The following is an 18,846-nucleotide window of genomic DNA, read 5'->3' on the forward strand; positions in this document are numbered from 1 at the left end:
CGTGATCCCGGCATTATGGGATCGAGCCCCACATCAGGCTCCTCCGTTGTGAGCCTGCTTCTTCCTCTCCCACTCCCCCTGCTTGTGTTCCCTCTCTCGCTGGCTGTCTCTATCTCTGTCAAATAAATAAATAAAATCTTTAAAAAAAAAAAAAACAGCAGTGTTCACAATAGCCAAGATACGGAAGAAGCCCAAGTGTCCATCGACAAATGAATGGATAAAGAAGGTGTGGTACACACACAAACACACACACACACACACACACACACACACACACACACACATACAGTGGAATATTAGTCATAAAAAATAATGAAATCTTGACATTTGCAACAACATGGATGGAGCTAGAGGGTATAATACTAAGCAAAATAAGTCAGAGAAAGACAAATGCCATATGATCTCACTCATATGCGGAATTTAAGAAACAAAATGAAAGGAAAAAGACAGAGAGAGAGAGAGAAACCAAGAAACAGACCCTGAACTGTAGAAAACCACTGATGGTCACCAGAGGGAGGTGGGTCAGGGATGGGGGAAACAGGTGATGGGGATGAAGGCGTGCACGTGTCGTGATGAGCATGGGGTATCATATGCAAGTGTTGAATCACTATATTGTACACCTGAAAGTAATATTACACTGTATGTTAACTACACTGGAATTTAAACTAAAACTTAATAAAAAAGAAAAAGAAGAGAAAAAAAACTTACTGTCCTAACTCAATACGGGCTTATTTCTTGCTTCTTTTTTGCCCCACCCAGTCATTCAGGCCCCCAACCTCCATCCAACCTGGGCGCCATCCAACCCAAGGCCTCTTACTTACACCTCTGCCTCCAGACGTATCTTACTCCAGCTGGCAGGCAGAGGAAGAAAGACAGCATGAGGGGAGGATTGCTTGAGGGTTTCAGAGCTGCACCAGGAAATGGCTTATGTTGCTTTTTCCCACTTTCTATTGGCCAAAACTCCCAAAGGACCTCACCAGAAGCAAGAGGACTGGGAGGGAGGCCCTAACAGTGAACACTGGTACTGGTGAATCATTAGCAAGTCACTGCCATACTCGCTGGTCTTCAGGGCCAGAGCATTCTGCAAGCAACAGTATCTCAGCACTAGGAAGTTACATTGTTTGGCTTTCAGAGTGGCTATGTCTACTGTTACCTTCTCTTTATGGTAAGCGATGCTGGCTTTCCATTTCAGTTGGTAATATAAAATTTCCGTATTAAATATCTTTTGGGTATTTATTTATTTTAAAGACTTATTTAAATATTTGAGAGAGAGAGAGAGTGCGGGGTGGAGGGGCAGACGGAAAGGGGAAGCAGACTCCCTGCTGAGTGGGGAGCCTGCCATGGGGCTCGATCTCGTGACCCTGAGATCATGACCCCAGCTGAAACCAACAGTAGGTCACTTAACTGACTGCACCACCCAGGCATCCCTAAATAAATACCTTTTAAAAAAATGAGTCAGTGTGGCAAAAAGTGTAAAGGTATATGAATGTCTGACATTTGGGAAACAGTGATCCAGGGCAGTGCTGTCCAGTGAAACTTTCTGCAATGATTGAAATGTATTCTGTGCTGTCCAATATGGGAGCCACCAGCCACATGGAGCTATTGAGCACTTGACATGTAGCTAGTGTGACTGAGAACTGTATGTTTAGTTTAATTTTGAATTGTACTACATAAGACAATGCAGACCTAAGGTGACAACCAAGATTGACAGTGAATGCCTGGATCATGTCTCAGGGGGAATTCAGAGGGCAATAGTGCTGTGATTGATTCTTGATGTCTGGTATTGGTGTGAGAAGAAGGTGATGGAAAGCATGCCACTTACTGGTCATTGCTATACTTGATTTTCTTAGAGGGTCTTTTTAGCTCTAACATTCCAGAATTATATATTCTTCCCTAAACCTTCAGTAGAATTTAGTACCCACTTAATGATCTGCCTAACCCAGGATGTAATGGAAATATTTCTCTCTGGTCTCTGTGTTCCTTTTAAAACCTCCTACCATCTGCTCCTTTCCCGATAAATGTAGAGACTATTGATTAGAGGGATTAACTTGAAAGTACTTCCCCATATCTACATGCATTTGCCCCGAAATTAATGATTTCAGGCTTCTGAGATGTGAGTCACCTTCTCTTTTTCTCAAGAAAGACATTGAAAAGGCACCTCTTTAGAGGCAAGGGGTCATTACCAACGGAAAAGGGAAGGACCCCTTCTGCTTAATGTGCGGCTAAAAGTGGGATGCTGGAAATAACCTTTCACCACGTGACCGCAGAGGTGGGACAGGCTGTCAACAGGCTTCTGTTGTCTTGGAGAGGAATCCACAGGTTCTGCTGCAGGGGGAGGCGGGAGGGGTGTGGTGCAGAGCCGAGCATCGGGAAGACTGGCAGCTTCTCTCTAGCCCTCCCCAGCATCCCTGGCTAAGCCTGGAGAGATGGGTCACGGGGCTGACCCTGGCTGGCATTTCAGACAGCTTTATAATTACACTATCTTTTCTTCAGCTTACCAGTAACCTTTTGATCTTGTTTGAACGTGTGTGTGTTTTAGATGTCTTTTATCTTAGCCTGATATTCTAATCATCATTTTCTTTTCCTCTCTGGCCTTTTTCTTTTTTCTTTCTTTCTTTCTTTTTTTTAGAGATTTTACTTATTTATTTTAGGGGGGGTGGAGAGAGCGCATGAGTGCGGGGGAGAGGGAGAGAGAGAACCTCAAGGAAACTCTCAAGTGGAGCCCGACAGGGAGCTCGATCTCATGACCTGTAGACTCTGCACCCATTATCATCTAAAGCCTGTTTCGGCCCCTGTACACAGAGTATAAAACAATGAGTGCATATTCTTCTAGGGAAAATGAAATAAGATCTGTACGTAAAGTTCAGAGAACAGAGCCTGCTGCTCCACGCATGTCTACTGGCGGCTGGTAAGTTTCTTAATTGGGGTGAATGTGATTGTTGAATTCTGAAATCTTTTTCCTAATATTTTTATTTTTTAAATTTTATTTATTTATTTGAGAGAGAGAGTGAGAGAGTGAAAGAGAGCATGAGTGAGGGAGAGGGGCAGAGGGAGAGGGAGAAGCAGGCTCCCCACTGAGCAGGGAGCCTGATGTGGGGCTCGATCCCAGGACCCTGAGATCATGACCTGAGCTTAACTGACTGAGCCATGCAGGCGCCCCTTCCTAATATTTTTAAATGACAAATTTCAAATATAAGGAAAGGTTGTAAACATACCCACCACCTAGATTCTACCATTAACATGTTGCTGTATTTATTATCACCCCTCTGTCCACCCAACCATTCTTTTATCCATCCATTGATACACCTTATTTTTGTTGTATCTCAAAGTAAATTTCAGGCATTACCTACTTCATATACTCGACCCCTAAATACTTCAGCATGCATATCATCACCTAGGGTCCAATGTCTGTTTGCAGCCTCTACCTCTTTTGATGTACGATCTACATACAGTGAGATGCCCAGATCTTGAGTGTACATTCACTGAGCTCTGACAAACGCATACAGCGGTGTGATCGAAACCCCTAGCGAGACCTGGAACATTATTATCTGCAGAAAATTCTCTCAGGCCCCACCCCCAGAAGCAACTACTGTTCTGATACTCTTTATTCTAGATTAGTTTTTTCCTGTTCTCCGATTTCATACACATGGAATAATACAGTATATGTACAGCACATACTCCTTGTGCCAGGCTTATTCTCTTGATATAATGTTTTTTGCGATTCAAATCAGTAATTTTTTTTTTTTTTATCACAGCATATATCCGTCAGCTTGGGCTGCCATACAAACTACTGTGGAGTGAGTGACTCAGACAACAAATCTAGTTCCTTAGAGTTCTGGAGGCTGGGAGTCTGAGATCAGGGTGCCAGCGTGGTTGGTTTCCTGGTGAGGGCTCTCTTCTTACTGGTTCGCCGATGACGGTACTCATTGTGTCCCGATCACCTACCCAAGGCCCCACCTCCTAAGGCCACCGCATTGGGGCTGGAGCGTCAACATGTGCATTTTGGAGAGAGACAGACAATCAGTCCATAGCACAATGCTAAGGTTTTCCTTTCCATATCTAGATATGTCCTGAAACTCAACTGCCAGGCTAGTCCATCCAGCTCTCCTCAGAAGGAAGATGTCAGTAAAGAGCAATACTGTTGTGCTATCGAATAGCTTCCTATGAACCACGGCATAGATTTTGAGAAATACAAGAGTGCCTGTTGTATTTGGCAGAATAAAGGCCACCCAAGTGGCAACCTCATGGCATAATAAAAGTGCCTGGGGATTTTTATCTTTTTTTAATGCTTAAGTTGGGCAGGAAAGCTCTTTGGCAACTGTTGCATGACATGAGGGTTTCGGTCGGTTTCGGTCAGGCATACACGCCAGTGGACTTGACCTTACAGACATTCGGGGCAGGGATTCCATCTTACTTTTCCTCTGCTCTATCCGGGACCTGGAAGTGGGCCTGGAGAGTACTGAGTGATCAATAAATATTTGCAGAATTAATTGGGCATCACAAATGTGCATCTGTGAAGCACTGACCTCTCCTCCCAAAGAGGTCTGTCCTGAATTTCTGGTAACTCTCTGTCTGCGCAGCCTTCTGACCAGTCAAGGTGTATCACTCCCTCGTCATGCTTATAATCCCATCCTTCAGCCTGCAGCTCTGGTTTATGAGACTAAGTTGCAGAGTTAGAATGGAGAAGGCAGTGGGAGTTGAGGTCAATATGTGGGATAGTATCTTTGTCAGGTCTCTTTTGGTTTGTAAACAACAGAAAACTGACTTAAGTGAAGAAGGGAGTTGCTGGCTCATTTAATTGAGCAGCCAGGCATTCATGGGCACCAGGCATCAAGTGACTTCAGGCATGGCTGGATCCAGGAGCTCATTTTGGTTTCTTAGGTCTTCTTTCTTGTTCTCTCTACCCTTCCCCCCATTTATCTGCCCTAGTTTCCTTTATGATGTTTCATTCCTGGTAGGTTCTGTTACAGGTGAAGCCTCCAGCAGAAAGAGCCTCTCACCCCAGTAATTCCAGCAAGAGTCCCGGGATTCTATCTTCTTGAGCCGATCTGGGTCATATGGCCTTGTCTAGCGCCCTGGCACCAGAACCTGGCACTCTGTCACAGGCCCTCCTGCTCCCACCATGGGTAAAGCCCAGGAATGGCACCAACCCCACCTGAACAACACAGACAGACTAAAGTGAGGGAGAGGAGGCCCCGCCAAGTAAAATCAGAAGGGCCAGTGAATGCTCTCCAGGGTAAGTGACAGATGCTAGTGGCAGGTGGGTGGTTCACATAGGCACTAAGTCACCCTGGATGAAGGTTACATTGGGCTGGGCAGGAAGACCTGTTAATAAGGTCCCAGACTTTCCACAAAAGAGGGATGAGTTGCCAGAAGATTGGTAGATGATTTCAATGACAATGAGCCATGAGGTGTAGTCCCAGCACAGAGCATGTGGCCAAGAATCCATGGAATGAATACACGAATGAGGAAAAGACCATGCAGGAGCCAGGGGTTTGGAATACAAAGTTTGTAACTGGGAGCACACCAGTCTCACCTGTGGGAATTGTGGCGACTGGAACTGGACGGGAGGGGACAGTGGACACTCAGAGTGCGCTGCAGGCAAAGCAAGGTCCTGCTTGGTCAGCCGCAGCTGAGGCGAGAGCGGGGAGGTCTGAGCCCAAACAAGTGGCTGAAAATGTATGCGGATTTATTTAAGAGAAACGGGGGCACCAGGGGCTTCGACGAAAAATTTTGAGAGAGAGAGGGGGCGGCGCTGAGGGAGAGGGAGAGGAAGAGGCGGTACAGAGAATGACAGCAGGGATGGGCTAAGGAGGGGCAGGCAGCAAAGACGAGAGTCAAAAAGGCGACGACATTACAGCAATTAAGAAAACTTGGAATGACCGTCCTTGGTCCTGACGGTGCATGGCTTCTTACAGATTTCCTGGAACTGGAGAATGTGCAGCTGGAAGACGGCATTGTTGCCAGCCTGACGCTTTCAGACTGTAATTAATTTTGTTAAAAATCTTTACTTCTCCAAAGCTCAGTGGAATCCTGCCACTGGGGAGATCAAATTATTCCCCTACTCTTTTTCCTTTTGAAACAAAAGCACATTGTGAAATTTATCAGAATCAGTTAATATTTGTATCTGCTCTAATCCTTTAGGTATCGAACCGTTTTCCTTTCTGCTGGGTCTGATTTCACGACAATAAATGGTACCCAGGGGCATGATGATTGCGCGAGTGATTTAATCAGAATTTCTGATGCTTGGCAAAACTCATCCCAATGCCAACGATTAGCCTTAGGGCCCGTGAAGAACCCAACGGAAGCCAAGAATGGCAAGGTGTCCAGGACGGAGAGCAGCAGAGCTGAGTTCCAAATTTCTAGTTCCCTAGGATCTAGTGTTACCACCTTCAGAAATGCCCATGATGCACCAAAAGGGTGTTACAATTACCAGCCCTGTTGGGAAGATGTTGCTGAACTGTCTACACAACATCAGAAGGCTTGTTTTCGTGAATGATAATTAGAACATCTCCATGGGAGGGCTAGTTCATAAAGATGTTCCCTATGAAACAGCTCCATCCACACAAACAAGCCAGACGGGGTACCGCGACCAGGAGGGCAGAGGCTGCCACTAATTAGACATGACATCAGCATTTACACTCCACTGGCCAATTATGTCGGGAGAAGTAAATAAAGCTAATGAAACTTTCTTTTCATCTGTGCCAGGAGCCAGAGTCTCTGCAGGTGAGGTTGGCCCAGAAACCCCTCTGCTGGAGATCTTGTAGGGAATGTGTGGCTTTATTGCCAGAATTCCTTGGAGAGAAAAAAAAAAAGAATAATTAAATAGATAAACTGCATTCCATTTGTTGGAGGAGACATAATTTTGGGATGGAAAGAATTGGCTTTCTAGTCTGTGGCTCCGACAGGAGCAGAGGGGCCTCCACGTTGGATGGAGGACAGGCCGGGGTCCTGTTTGGTAATATGGTCAGCCCTGTGCGGTAATATGGTCGGCCCTGTGCGGCTAAGGGGGTACGAGTGTTGCTTCCACGACTTCCAGTACCGGGCGCTGGAGCCTGCCCCATGCTGGAGCCTGGCAGGCCACTTTGAAGCCTGATACAGCGTAGCGGTCCTGGGCTCCAATGGCACGGCTTGGGTTTGACTTGGCTCAGCCACTCTCCAGCTGTGTGATCCTGAGCAAGTTCCTTAATGTCTCTGTGCTTCAGTTTCCTCCCCCATAAATATTTTTTTTAAAGATTTTTTAAATTTATTTATGTGACAGAGAGACAGCCAGCGAGAGAGGGAACACAGCAGGGGAGTGGGAGAGGAAGAAGCAGGCTCCCTGCGAAGGAGCCCGATGTGGGACTTGATCCCGCAACGCCGGGATCACGCCCTGAGCCGAAGGCAGACGCTCAACGACTGCGCCACCCAGGCGCCCCCCAGTTTCCTCCTCCATAAAACGGGGATAATGAAAGCACTTACCTTGGGGGGCCACTGGCAGCACTCAGTGAGTTCATGCATGCGGAGTGGCCGGCCGTGTAGCTGATGTGTCCGGTGCCTCAGCTACCTCCCCGCCTCCCCCCACAGCTGTCCAGAGGGCAGTTTCTTGTTTCCGTTTGAGGATGAATCATAAAAACACCGTCTGCTACTCATCACACCTGCCTTCCCTTTTCCCTGCTCCCCTGCCAGACCTATTCTTACCACCTGTTGTAATAATCAGCAGCCATGTTATCCTAGAAATTCGCGAATATAAATCTATTTTTTTAAAGATTTTATTTAGTTAGTTATTTGAGAGAGTGAGTGAGAGAGAGAGAGAGAGAGAGAGCACAAGTGGGGGGGGGAGAGGGAGAGGCAGATCTCCGCTGAGCAGGGAGCCTGATGTGGGGCTCGATCCCAGGACCCTGAGATCATGACCTGAGCTGAAGGCAGGCGCTTAACTGACGGAGCCACCCAGGCGCCCCTATGTATCTATTTTTAAGGAGCCAATCCGGGAGACAAAACACATGAGGGGTCAGGGACAGTGGGCCCCTCGTGAGGCAGTGCGGGGCTCTGTGCAGAGGTAGGGGTGGGAAACCAAACGTGTGGTGTTTGACGATGAGCAGGTGGTTGTTATTGCCTACTATGCGCATGTTCCACACCATGCGCAGTACGCCAATGCATCAAGGAAGGAGCTCATTTAAACCTTATGGGGAAGGTACCATATTGTGCCCATTTTATAGATCAAACTGAGTCCCCCACACAGGACATGACCTGCCCAAGGGCTCAGGGTTATTGGACTTTTCCTCCCTGGCCTGGAAGCAGCAGGACATTTCAGAAGTGGGGAGACAGGCAGGAGGCCGTGACAATGACTCAGTGACCTGAGGGGCAGCTGTGGTAGTGCAGATGACATTTACTGAGGGGTCCCTGTGCGCCTGGCCTTAGGCTAACAGCTCAACACACGCTGTTTCCCTTAATCCTCACCCAGGTACCATGGCTACCCTCCTTCTACAGATGAGTGTGGGTGAGGCTTGTGGAGGTTAAAAACGCCCCAAGTCAGACTGCCGTTGGAGGCCCAAACGGGATCTGGGTCCAGAGTCTGCCTTAGGAGCCCCGGCTGTCATCCACTGTGCCAAGGACCCGGGGGCACTGAGGTATGAGCAGTTGTGAGAGACTGGACACGGTGCCTGGGGCAGAGGGAGAGGTCGAGGCTGTCTTTCTGACTCAAGGCAGATGGCTGGGGAATGTGCCACTCGCCAAGACCAGGAGCAATAGAGGAGAGAAAGTGTTTTTAGAAGGAAGATGAATTTGATTTTGGAAATGGCTCTGAGTCGTCTTGGGGACACTGTTTCGCTGTCCAGTTGGCCTTTGCAGTATATAATAATTTGGAGGCTCTGACGTTTGTCTCATCTTACAAATGGTTTACGTAGGGATGGTCATCACAAAAAGTGGTAATGGAGGCTGTTGGTACGGACGCTTCCCAAGTTCAAAAGGGAGCAGACAAGGCTGTCCGGGACGCAAGGAACATCCGTATTTAAATTGTTTCACTGAAGTTGAAGGCTGCTTTCTGTTCAGAGTGCTTGGCGCAAGGCATGGTCCCTATTTGGCAAGTGTCTTTGGGCTGGAAGAATAGTTGGAGGGAAGGTTCATGGTACGGAGGGGTGCTGAGTGGAATACGCCAACACACATGGACAAGGGGTGCCGGGCCCTGGGTCAGGTGGCGAGAGCACAGTGCCCACGAGACACTGTCCTCAGGAGCTTGAGATCTTGTCTGACAAACACTGGAGATTTGGAAAGTACAGGACTACATGATAAGTACAGTACAATTTCATTTAAATGGCTTTTCAAAATCTGTGACAGCTACAATATGTACTTAAGGGACACAATGTTCCAGTTTGGTAGTTTTAAAAAAAGCAAATCCAGAGAGTCTTTCAAATGTTATACGGGATGAAATCATCTAATTTCTTTGGGAAGGCTGGGAAAGAAGAGTTTCAAAACCCAAGGAGAGACTTTTCTCCAGCACGGTCGTAAGCCACACCCTGCACTTGCTCTCCTTTGATGTCTAAAACACATCCCATGTGGCCCACCGGGAGGCAGAGCGTCAGGGCCAGCCAGATGGTGACCAGTTCTCTACAGATGGTGGCTCTCGCCTGACAAGATGAAGGTGAACTGTGCATCAGTCCAGAAAGTCTCACCCACTTCTCAGTGAAGCACAGACAGGGAGCCCCTCTGAGAAACGCATCAGTGGGAAGTGGGATATGCCTGCCCGTCAGTCACCCCATGGCTCCATCCACGCTCTCAGCCTTATCACCCGTTCTGTCCTCTTCCTTATCTCATGGCCAAGGCTGTACTCCCAAGCCCATTTCTTTCCCCTTCCAATGTCCTCTTCCATGTCCACGTTCAGCCCTGTTCTCGCTCAAGGCTGCTAGACCCATACACCTTTCTCCACTTGCTCTCAGTCTACTCCCCTCCCTAGTTCCCTGGAAAGACGGGTCTCTCCCGATTCCCGTTTGTTTCTCAGTACTCATTTCTTTAGCAGCTTGTAGAGTGGCTTTCACGTGCACAGTGGGGTGCTCTTTCACAATTACCGGTGGGCCTGAACCCTCATCCTAGGGTCTTTTTTTGTGACTGCAATGGCTGTTGGGTTGTATTATTGGCGTTTCTGCTTCCGGCCATTGGGACTTACGTTAGAGCATCTGTTGGAGGCCTCTGGGCAATAATTTCCTCTTGATAGAAAAAGTGACTCTGGAGGTAGAGACCCACTCCACCAGCCCTTTCTTCCCGTCTTGGAACACAGTTCCATGTGGATATGATGCTTGGAGCTGGGCCACCATCTTGTCAGTAGGAATCATGGAGCTGTCGACACACAGCTGACCCAGCGAGCTGCTCGAACATCCCACAAACACTAACATGGGGACTCGGGACTAATGTTGTGTGAGAAAAATACCTCCCTTACTTATCAAGCCCCTTCTGGTCTGATATTGGTACCATCGGCTAGAAGCGTTCCAACTGATGGAGTGTGTGCTTTTACTGATGAGGAAACTGAGGTATAGGGAGGTTAGCGAGTCTTGCGAGAGAACCTATGTTCACAGTGAAACCTGAGAGCCTGGATTCAAACCTGGATCTGTCTTCAGAGGCACAGGAGCTCTGGAAACGAGCATCTCACATGACAAAATGCCTCAACTTTACTGAGATACAATTTACGCACAATAACTACTAAGCTGTACACATTCAGAGTCTTCGATGAGCGCTGGCAGACCATGCACCTGTGTAACATCTACACGAAAGGATACAGAACACTTCCATTCCCCCAAAACTTTCCTTTTGCCCCCTTCACAGGCCATCCCTTCCTCCACCCCCATTTCCCGACAACCACCAATCTGCTGTCACTTAGGTTAGTCTGCATTTTCTAGACTTTGATATAAGTGGAACTGACTTAAATGTATGGAAAAAGTGCGACTTCTTTTACTCAGCATGGTAATTTTGAGAGTCACCCATGTTACTGCATCTATCCAGAATTCCTTTTTGTGCTGTGTAGTGTCCCATTGTATGAATGTACCCTATTTTGCTTGTTCATGCAGTTACTGATAGGCATGTGGGTTGTTTCTAGTTTGGGGTTATTATTAAAAGTAAGCTCTTCGGCTCAGGTTTCTATGTGCAGATACGTTTACATTTTGCTTGGGCAAATCCCCAGGAGTGGAATGGCAGCGTCACAGGTGGAACTGAATTTTTTAAGAAATTGCCAAACTATTTTCTAACGTGGTTGTACCATTTAATACTCCCAACTAGAATGTATATAAGTACAAGTGCAGGAGACGCTCTTCCTTTATTCCCTACTCACAGACCATTCACTCCTGATACTTCTGTTATAAAGTGTGTGGGTTTCCCACCTCCCTCCTCCGGCACCCCCACCCCCTGCCCATGACCAAGCAATTCTGCAACACTAGCTGGGTGTCCTACAAGTTACCTCAATTCTGACACTCTCTCCTTGGAGATGGTGTCAGATCCCACAGCCTAGGGCCCAGTCCCATAAGACTGTCCCCTTCCCCACTTCAGCTGCAAGTCCAGGCTGTCCCCTGTGCTTCTGACTGGTCAGTTATAAACTAGAGGTTCCCACAACCCCCTCGTGGGATTTGGTTCATTTGCTAAAGTGGCTCATAGAACTCAGAAATATTTCACTTACTAGAGTACCAGTTTATTAGGAGAGGATAGAACTCAGGAACAGCTAGGAGGGAGAGACACATAGGGCAAGATACGTGGAAAGGGGCGTGGGCTGCCACGCCCTCTCTGGGTACACCATCCTCCCAGCACCTCCATGTGTAAAATCTGCAATCAACCTAAACCCCATTTCTTTGTTTTATTTTTATGGAGGCTTCCTTATATAAGCACAGTGGATTAAGTCATCACCAAATGGCTGATTTGGTGATTTATTCAAACTCCAGCCAACCTGCACTCCCCTGAGGATGGGAGAGGTAGCGGAAAATTCTTAACACTTCAACCTCTTCACAACCAGCCCCCATCCTTAGGAGCTTGCCAAAAGTCACCTCATTAACACAAACTCAGGTGTGGTTGGGAGGGGCTTGTGATCAATAGCCAAGGCAGCTTCATCTCTCTTAGCACTTAGGAGATTCCCAGAGTTTTAGGAACTCTCTGCCAGAGACAAGGACGAAAACCCAGTATGTACTTCTTATTGAAAATCCCGATACTGCAGTTGGAGTCGTACCCCATCCTTGCCATCACTGAGTATTGTTCGTCTTTGCCATCTCAGCCGTTCTAGTGAGAGCCAGAGGGTGTCTCACTGTAGTTTTAATTTTCACTTCCACGCAGGCTGTGATATAGAGCATCTGTCATGGGCTTATTGGCCATGCGTATATTTTCTTTTGTTAAGTGTCTGTTCAAGTATTTTGCCCACTTTTTTATTAACTATTTTTTAAATTGAGTTGTGAGAGCTTTACACATTCTGGATGCGAGTCTTTCATTTGATGAATGTGTTGCAAATATATTTTTCAGCCCATGGTCTGCATTCCATTTCCTTAGTGGTGTCTTTTGAAGAGCAGAGTCTTGATAAAATCCAGTTGGGTGATATTTTGGTTTATAGTTCACATTTTCTGTGTTTGTTGAGCATCTGGAATTGGCAAATTATTGTCTTTTACCAAATAAGGGAAATTGTTGGCTTTAATTTCTTCAAATATTTTTCTGCTCCATTATTTCTTTCCTCTCTGGGATATATATTACCTGTACATTAGGCCTTCTGACATTGCCCCAAGATTCCTGAGTTTTTTTTTTTCCCCAACCCTTTTTCTCTTTGCCTTTAAATTAGATAATTTCTATTCACCTCTCCTCATGTTCACTCATCCCCATTCTGATATTAAGTCCATCCAATTTTAAAATTTCAGATTCTGTATCTTTTCAGTTCTGAAGTTTCCATTTGATTATTTTTATTCTATATTTCAGAAGAGATAGACTTCCCTGTCATTCAATGTAAGCATATTTTCCACATTACTTCACTGAGCATTACTATAGCTGCTTCCGGTTCTAGTGCAGTAATTCCAGCATCTGGGGCATCTTGGGGTTGGTTGTCTCTTCCTTTGAGAGTAACTCCCATCTTCTTGTTATTTTTGTTTGCTTATCTTGCACAAGTGATTTTGGATTGCATCCTGGGCACTGTGTACGTTATGTTGTAGAGAATTGGGATTCTGTTATATTCCTCTGAAGATTACTGAGGTCTGTTGTTGTTGTTGTTTGTTTGGCTGGGTTTTTGTTGTTGTTTTTCTGTTTTTGTTTTTGCGCCAGCAGGCAATTAACTTGATTAGACTTGGCAGATCATATTTAATTCTTTGGGCTTTTGTTGCCCTGTCTGTTCTGCTCGTGCAGACTCAGGGGTGAGACAGAGATTTGGGTGAAGTTCACATACAGCACTAGGAGATTTCTAATCAGCTGTCTCCCCTCTGGGATTCCTCCCTCTCCAGTGACCCGGGATTCTCTCCCTGGTTTCTCTGGTAAGCAGATGGTGGACTTTTTTGTTAACAATGTTATCCATCCCTAATGTGCTACTCTACAAGGGCAAAGTGTGGGGTGGAGGAGAGAGGGGAAGGTTTCTGTTCCCTGGTTTTGTTCACTCTCCAAATCACCAGGTAGTTTTTAAAAAAAATTGTAGTTATGCGCAAGTGTGCTGGTCTATGGGGGGCTTACAGCACTAAACTCCACGTGGAGCCAATTCCTTTCCCTGTTTGTTCAGTGTGCACAAGTCTGAACTTCGCAGCAAGATTCCCCTTCACTCCTTGCTGGCTTCCAACTTTTCCTTCTTTTGTGGAAACAAAAATGTTCCCTAAAAGCCTGCTTTAGGGTACTGTCCTCAGGTCTCCTCCAGTGCTGCCAAATTTTGTCAAGAATGCCATTCATGGAACATAACCTCTTCCAGCGGCACTTCCAAGATGCACTTTTCACTTACTTCTTCTGAGTCCCAGACTTATATTTCCAGCCCTCTCTTTTACATATTCCCATATAACGTTTAATCTAGAATCAGACCCTTCTCTGGGCTGACTTGCTTTGGTTACCGGCACAGTATTCATTCAGTGAGCTGGGCTTAGAATTACTAAGAGTCGAGGACACTTCTTTCATTACCCCCAATTCCTTCACTGTGAGTGGGGAACCAAAGTGAACAGTGATGCTGCCAGTTATCTGCTGACTTGTTGACAATACCTGACTTAAGGGACAATCCCAACAGAACTACCACGGGCTTAGGAATGTGGCCTCCTCTCCCTCCTTCCTCCCCTGTTGAGTGTTGACGTCGATAATTAAGTATTCCTATATATCCTGGCTTACCTTATTTATCCCACACTCGTGGCCAAGTATTCACTGAGCAGCCCCACCCCTACCCCACGCCCCAGGCACAGTTGTAGGTATTGGGAGGAGAATGGCCAGTGAGTCAGACCAGGTCCCTGCTGCTCTGAAGGTTGCACGCTGGTAGCAAATACACACGAGGGTCATGAACCCAGCAAATCTCTTAGTGGTGCACCATGAGGAGGATGGACAGGGCCACACCTGAGGGTGAGGAGCATACCCACAGAGCAGGTGCGGAGAGGAGGCCACTGTGGGGAGTGACAGTCGAGCTCAGATCAAAACGCTGACAGAAGCCAGTTCCCATCAGAAGAAACATCAAGTACAAAGGGCAGTGGGACGTTCTACCGGGAGAGGCCATTCAGACAACGCTGAGAGGAGGTCTGGGGCAGAGTGAATGGGCCCTGGGGAGTCACAGGAAGGACTCTGAAATTTATTCTACCAGAGGTGCAAGTTCCTTTTGTGAAGAAAATGACTTTTTATTTTTTATTTTTTTTAAAGATTTTATTTATTTGACAGAGAGAGAGACAGCCAGCGAGAGAGGGAACACAAGCAGGGGGAGTGGGAGAGGAAGGCGCAGGCTCATAGTGGAGGAGCCTGATGTGGGGCTCGATCCCGGAACGCTGGGATCATGCCCTGAGCTGAAGGCAGATGCTCAACCGCTGTGCCACCCAGGCGCCCCAGAAAATGACTTTTTAAAGACAAGAATCAGAACAGATGATGAAAGGTAAGTTGGGATTATTCATGTTCAATCAACTTTATTTACATAGGGTTTTTAAAAAGTCTACATAGGTCCTTTAGGTTTTATCTAAAGGAAAAATCCAATCTGTATATATCTGTGTATGTGTAATGTCTAACGGTCAAGAAATAATGGCAATAGCCCATTGAAGGAAAAAGAGAATTCAATCAGTAAAATCTTTTCTAGAAAAATGTTAGAAGTCATTATTATTAGTATTCCAAGAATCCTCATATATATATATATATATATATATATATATATCCCTAAGAACTCTCCAATGACATAAGACAGTATTTTATGAAGTTATAAAAAAAATCAATATTACCTGTCAAGGACTATCTCTTGCGTGTACAACCAAAACTGCTAAGGTTATGTGGACAAGAAATCAAGAAATCCCTGGTGTCTATTACAGAAAGCTTTTAATAGAACTTGCCTTGACAATTTATTCCTAAGTCCTCCTTTTCCCCCCAGCTCAATACAGTATTGCTACTGAATTTCACGGCTGCGCAGAGCTGTTTTTAGGCACTACTTGGGGAATAAGTATTAAGAGTTCAAGTAATTGCAAATGACGTTTTTGGTACTTTTTATCAAAAGATTTCAATGAGAATACCGACGATAATATTAAGCTGTATTATGTGTATAGAGTTTCTATAGTTATATGTAACTTGGTATCTTTTGCAGTACATAAGGGAAATGGTCCTAGTATTATTCAGGCTTAAAACGAGGGTTTGCCTTGCAACTCTCTATCAAGGACTGGCAACCTTGTAATGCTGAAAATTACAAGATATTATGAAACATTCTCTCTGTTTGCTCAGTTCCATAAGGTTTACTATAGACACTGCCCAACCCCCCACCCCACGCCATTCTCCAACCTCAGAGGAAACATGACTGAATTCTAGAGATAAACTTACTTATCGTAAAAGGTGAACGCAGTTAGCTGTCTCCCCACCTTTGTCCACAAACCTACTTGAGTCTTGACAACTCAATTTTAGATCTCCTTAAATAAACTTTTCCTTTTAGCAGCCCCATTTCCACCCCCAATTAAAAGGATGAATTGGAAGGGGTGGCACTGCTTGCCTTGAGAGCTGCAGGTGTCCTACCCCTTATGGGTCCACCTCACTCTTCCAGTCTCCTCTAGTAAACATTCTTTGCCTCGAACAATCTGGACAGGCTTTGCCACCCTGAACCCGGTGCAGTCAGAGAAGGCGCATCTGGGCTTTGCAAACCCTGGGATCAGGTCCCAGGGCTTCCAGCTCACACTGGGTTGTTGTCCAGTAAAGGTGATCAAAGGTGCTAAATATTGTAGTATTGCCATAGGCTTAGCTGGTACAAACCTCTCATCCATGAAAAATGTTTTCTAGGAAAGAGAGGATCGTGTTAAGGAGCATGGGCTGGACTGCTGGGTCTGCCTGCACCTCCATCCTTGCTTCCCCACTGATGAGCGCTGTGATCTTGGCCAAGTGGCCCCACCTCTCTGAGTCAAAGCACTTAAAATCTACTTAGCACATAATAAACATTCAACACCATAGCACTCATGAGCATGGAGGATTTTATTGTTTTCCACAACATAAGGCACTTATTCTTTAATGTGCTTTTTTTTTTTTTAAAGAAAAAGCAATCATAAGTGAATGCGTTGGTAAATAGCTATTATCAGAACGAAACACGTTCATCTACAAAATCATTTCTTTTTGAACCAATCAGCATTAGGGAATATTGTTGGTTACTTTAAAAATGGTGAGAATTTTAAGGGTTCCCTATTCTTTGCATATCTTTGCTGTGTTTTGAATCAATTCCTTTACATATTAGGTTTGTGGGGAAGGAGACTTAGAAGTTTCATTTCCATGACTTCGAATTATCTCCATATCCTCCCCCCAACCCAGGTGCCGCAGTCTACTGAGCACCCTGCACACGTCATACAACAGAGAGGGCTCCGTCGGCCCTCTGGGATTCCTCCTCCCTGTGCCCCCGGCAGCCCCGCATCTGCATTTACGATCCTGGCATCTGATCTGAAAGTCAGCACATCCCACGCCTCAGACGCGTCGCTTATTACCTTTTACTCAACTCCTGTTCCTGACCTCTTAAATCCACACCTGTTGTCGAGAAAAATGAACACCAAGCGAGACTGCGGCAAAATACTAAAACGGGAGCATTCTAATTTTGAGAAATTCTAATTTTCTTGTGCCATGACACAATGAGCTACGGTGCATCACCGTCTGTAGTATAATTAACTTCTCGTCTTTTGTTCCTTATGAATTTACATATCCAATTATCCCTCTATTTAATTTCTCACGGTCTTGCTACATTGACTAAAACTTTTTAACAAGAAAGTCTTTGGACTTAATGGACTTTGCAGTTCGTTGGTAACCAGTCGTTTGGGTCAGCCTGCAAAGCTACCGCCCGGCACCGTGAAATTTTCCCGGCAGGACGGAATGCCACGGCGACAGACGCGATCGCGCAGCGGTCAGCAGCTGCAGAGAAGCCGTGGCCAACGAGCTTACATTAGAACGATGCTGATGGTAAACCACCCCCGCGCCTTTGTCAAGGGACACCGCCCCCCATTCATTTCATCAAAGTTGGCGCCAACGTAGGTCACAGGGCTAAAAGCACCATTTTTGCCCCGCTAGAGTTTCTGCTGTGTTGCCTTTCAGAACTCTGCATCGATTTCCACTTATTCTGACAAAGTAGACACGGCGAACAGGCTCATAAATGGGGGGCCATTCCCATCCCACAAGAACGCCAGTCTGCGGAGCTCCTGCACCACGGGGTGTGACTGTGAACGAACTCAAGCCGTGCTGCGGGCGGCCTGAGAGGTGGCGCTTTGGGGCTTCAGTGCTAGTCTCTGGGATGAGGTTTTTAGAGATGGCCAATTTGTGTGCCAAGAAGGCTTTTCTCGTCACCCGGAAGGCAAATTCAACTTTGACTAGTACTGACTGCATCGTGGACAATACCAGAAGTCTCAAAATTTAAGAGCAAATGTTGTCTGCTTGGTTCCTTGTAAAAAGAAGCCCACGGAGCTCTGCTAATGGGATGCAATGATTTCTTTTGTTAGGAAGGAAAGGTGACGACCTTCATTCTGTCTAGCATTTTGGGAGTCGTGAACACAATCTAATGCACTCAAACGCAGCTTGTTCACAGAATTATCAAAGACCACGCTTGGGTATCAAGGTGGGATGGAGGTCGACAGGTAGACTTTTACCATACGCGACTGGGAAGCAATGGATTTCACCAAGCAGAGCTGAGAAACACATCATTAGGAGAATTTACTCAGACACAAGACGCAGCGAGATTCTAATATCATTTATTCCTTTGTTTTCAGGCTTCCCCCACTCCCCTCTTGTTTAAAGAGAGGGCAGCTCTACTTTGAATATAACTTAGGATAGGAGGATAGGACCTAGCTCTCTGATTTATGCAAAAGTACATAATTCCGCAATGCTGCCTGGAATACTTTTATATTTCAACAGGGGGTGGTGTGTAGCTGCTGTTTCTGGCAAAGTAAAAAGCCAGTGGAAGTGAACCGTGAACAGACTGTCAGTGGCAGTCACTTTTCCTCCATCAGGCCCATGAGATCGTCTTCTATCCCCTTCTCACTCAGCTCATCCAAACTGTAGTATCGATGAACAATTTTCTCAGCGGTGACCACCACGACTCGGAGCCCGTGGGTGTCTTGGCCCAGCTGGCATCCGATGGCCGATGACACCACCATGTCGAGGTTCTGGTAGGTGCCCCCCGCATTCCTGTGGTAGTGGCCTGAGAACACAGCTGTGACACCTGCGGGGGAGGGAACAAGACATTAGGGGGCCAAGGATTTCCAT

At 46.2% G+C, this 18,846-nt stretch overlaps 1 protein-coding gene across 3 annotated transcripts in view; it reads right to left on the reverse strand.

Annotated features, from left to right (window-relative positions):
• Positions 1–18,846, reverse strand: part of CPPED1 (calcineurin like phosphoesterase domain containing 1) — a 200,549-nt gene that overhangs the window by 82,471 nt on the left and 99,232 nt on the right. Inside the window, exon 4 of one of the 3 annotated variants that reach the window (XM_026520301.4) lies at positions 16,570–18,802. The exons of the other annotated variants lie outside the window; for them this stretch is intronic. Within the exon in view, the coding sequence (XP_026376086.1) occupies positions 18,573–18,802 (230 nt within the window). The 3' untranslated portion in view covers positions 16,570–18,572. Of the gene's footprint in view, positions 1–16,569; positions 18,803–18,846 lie in introns of those variants that run through there. 3 annotated transcript variants of the gene reach the window in all.

Source organism: Ursus arctos, unplaced genomic scaffold, assembly GCF_023065955.2.
Source record: "Ursus arctos isolate Adak ecotype North America unplaced genomic scaffold, UrsArc2.0 scaffold_2, whole genome shotgun sequence".
NCBI classification, from domain to species: domain Eukaryota; kingdom Metazoa; phylum Chordata; class Mammalia; order Carnivora; family Ursidae; genus Ursus; species Ursus arctos.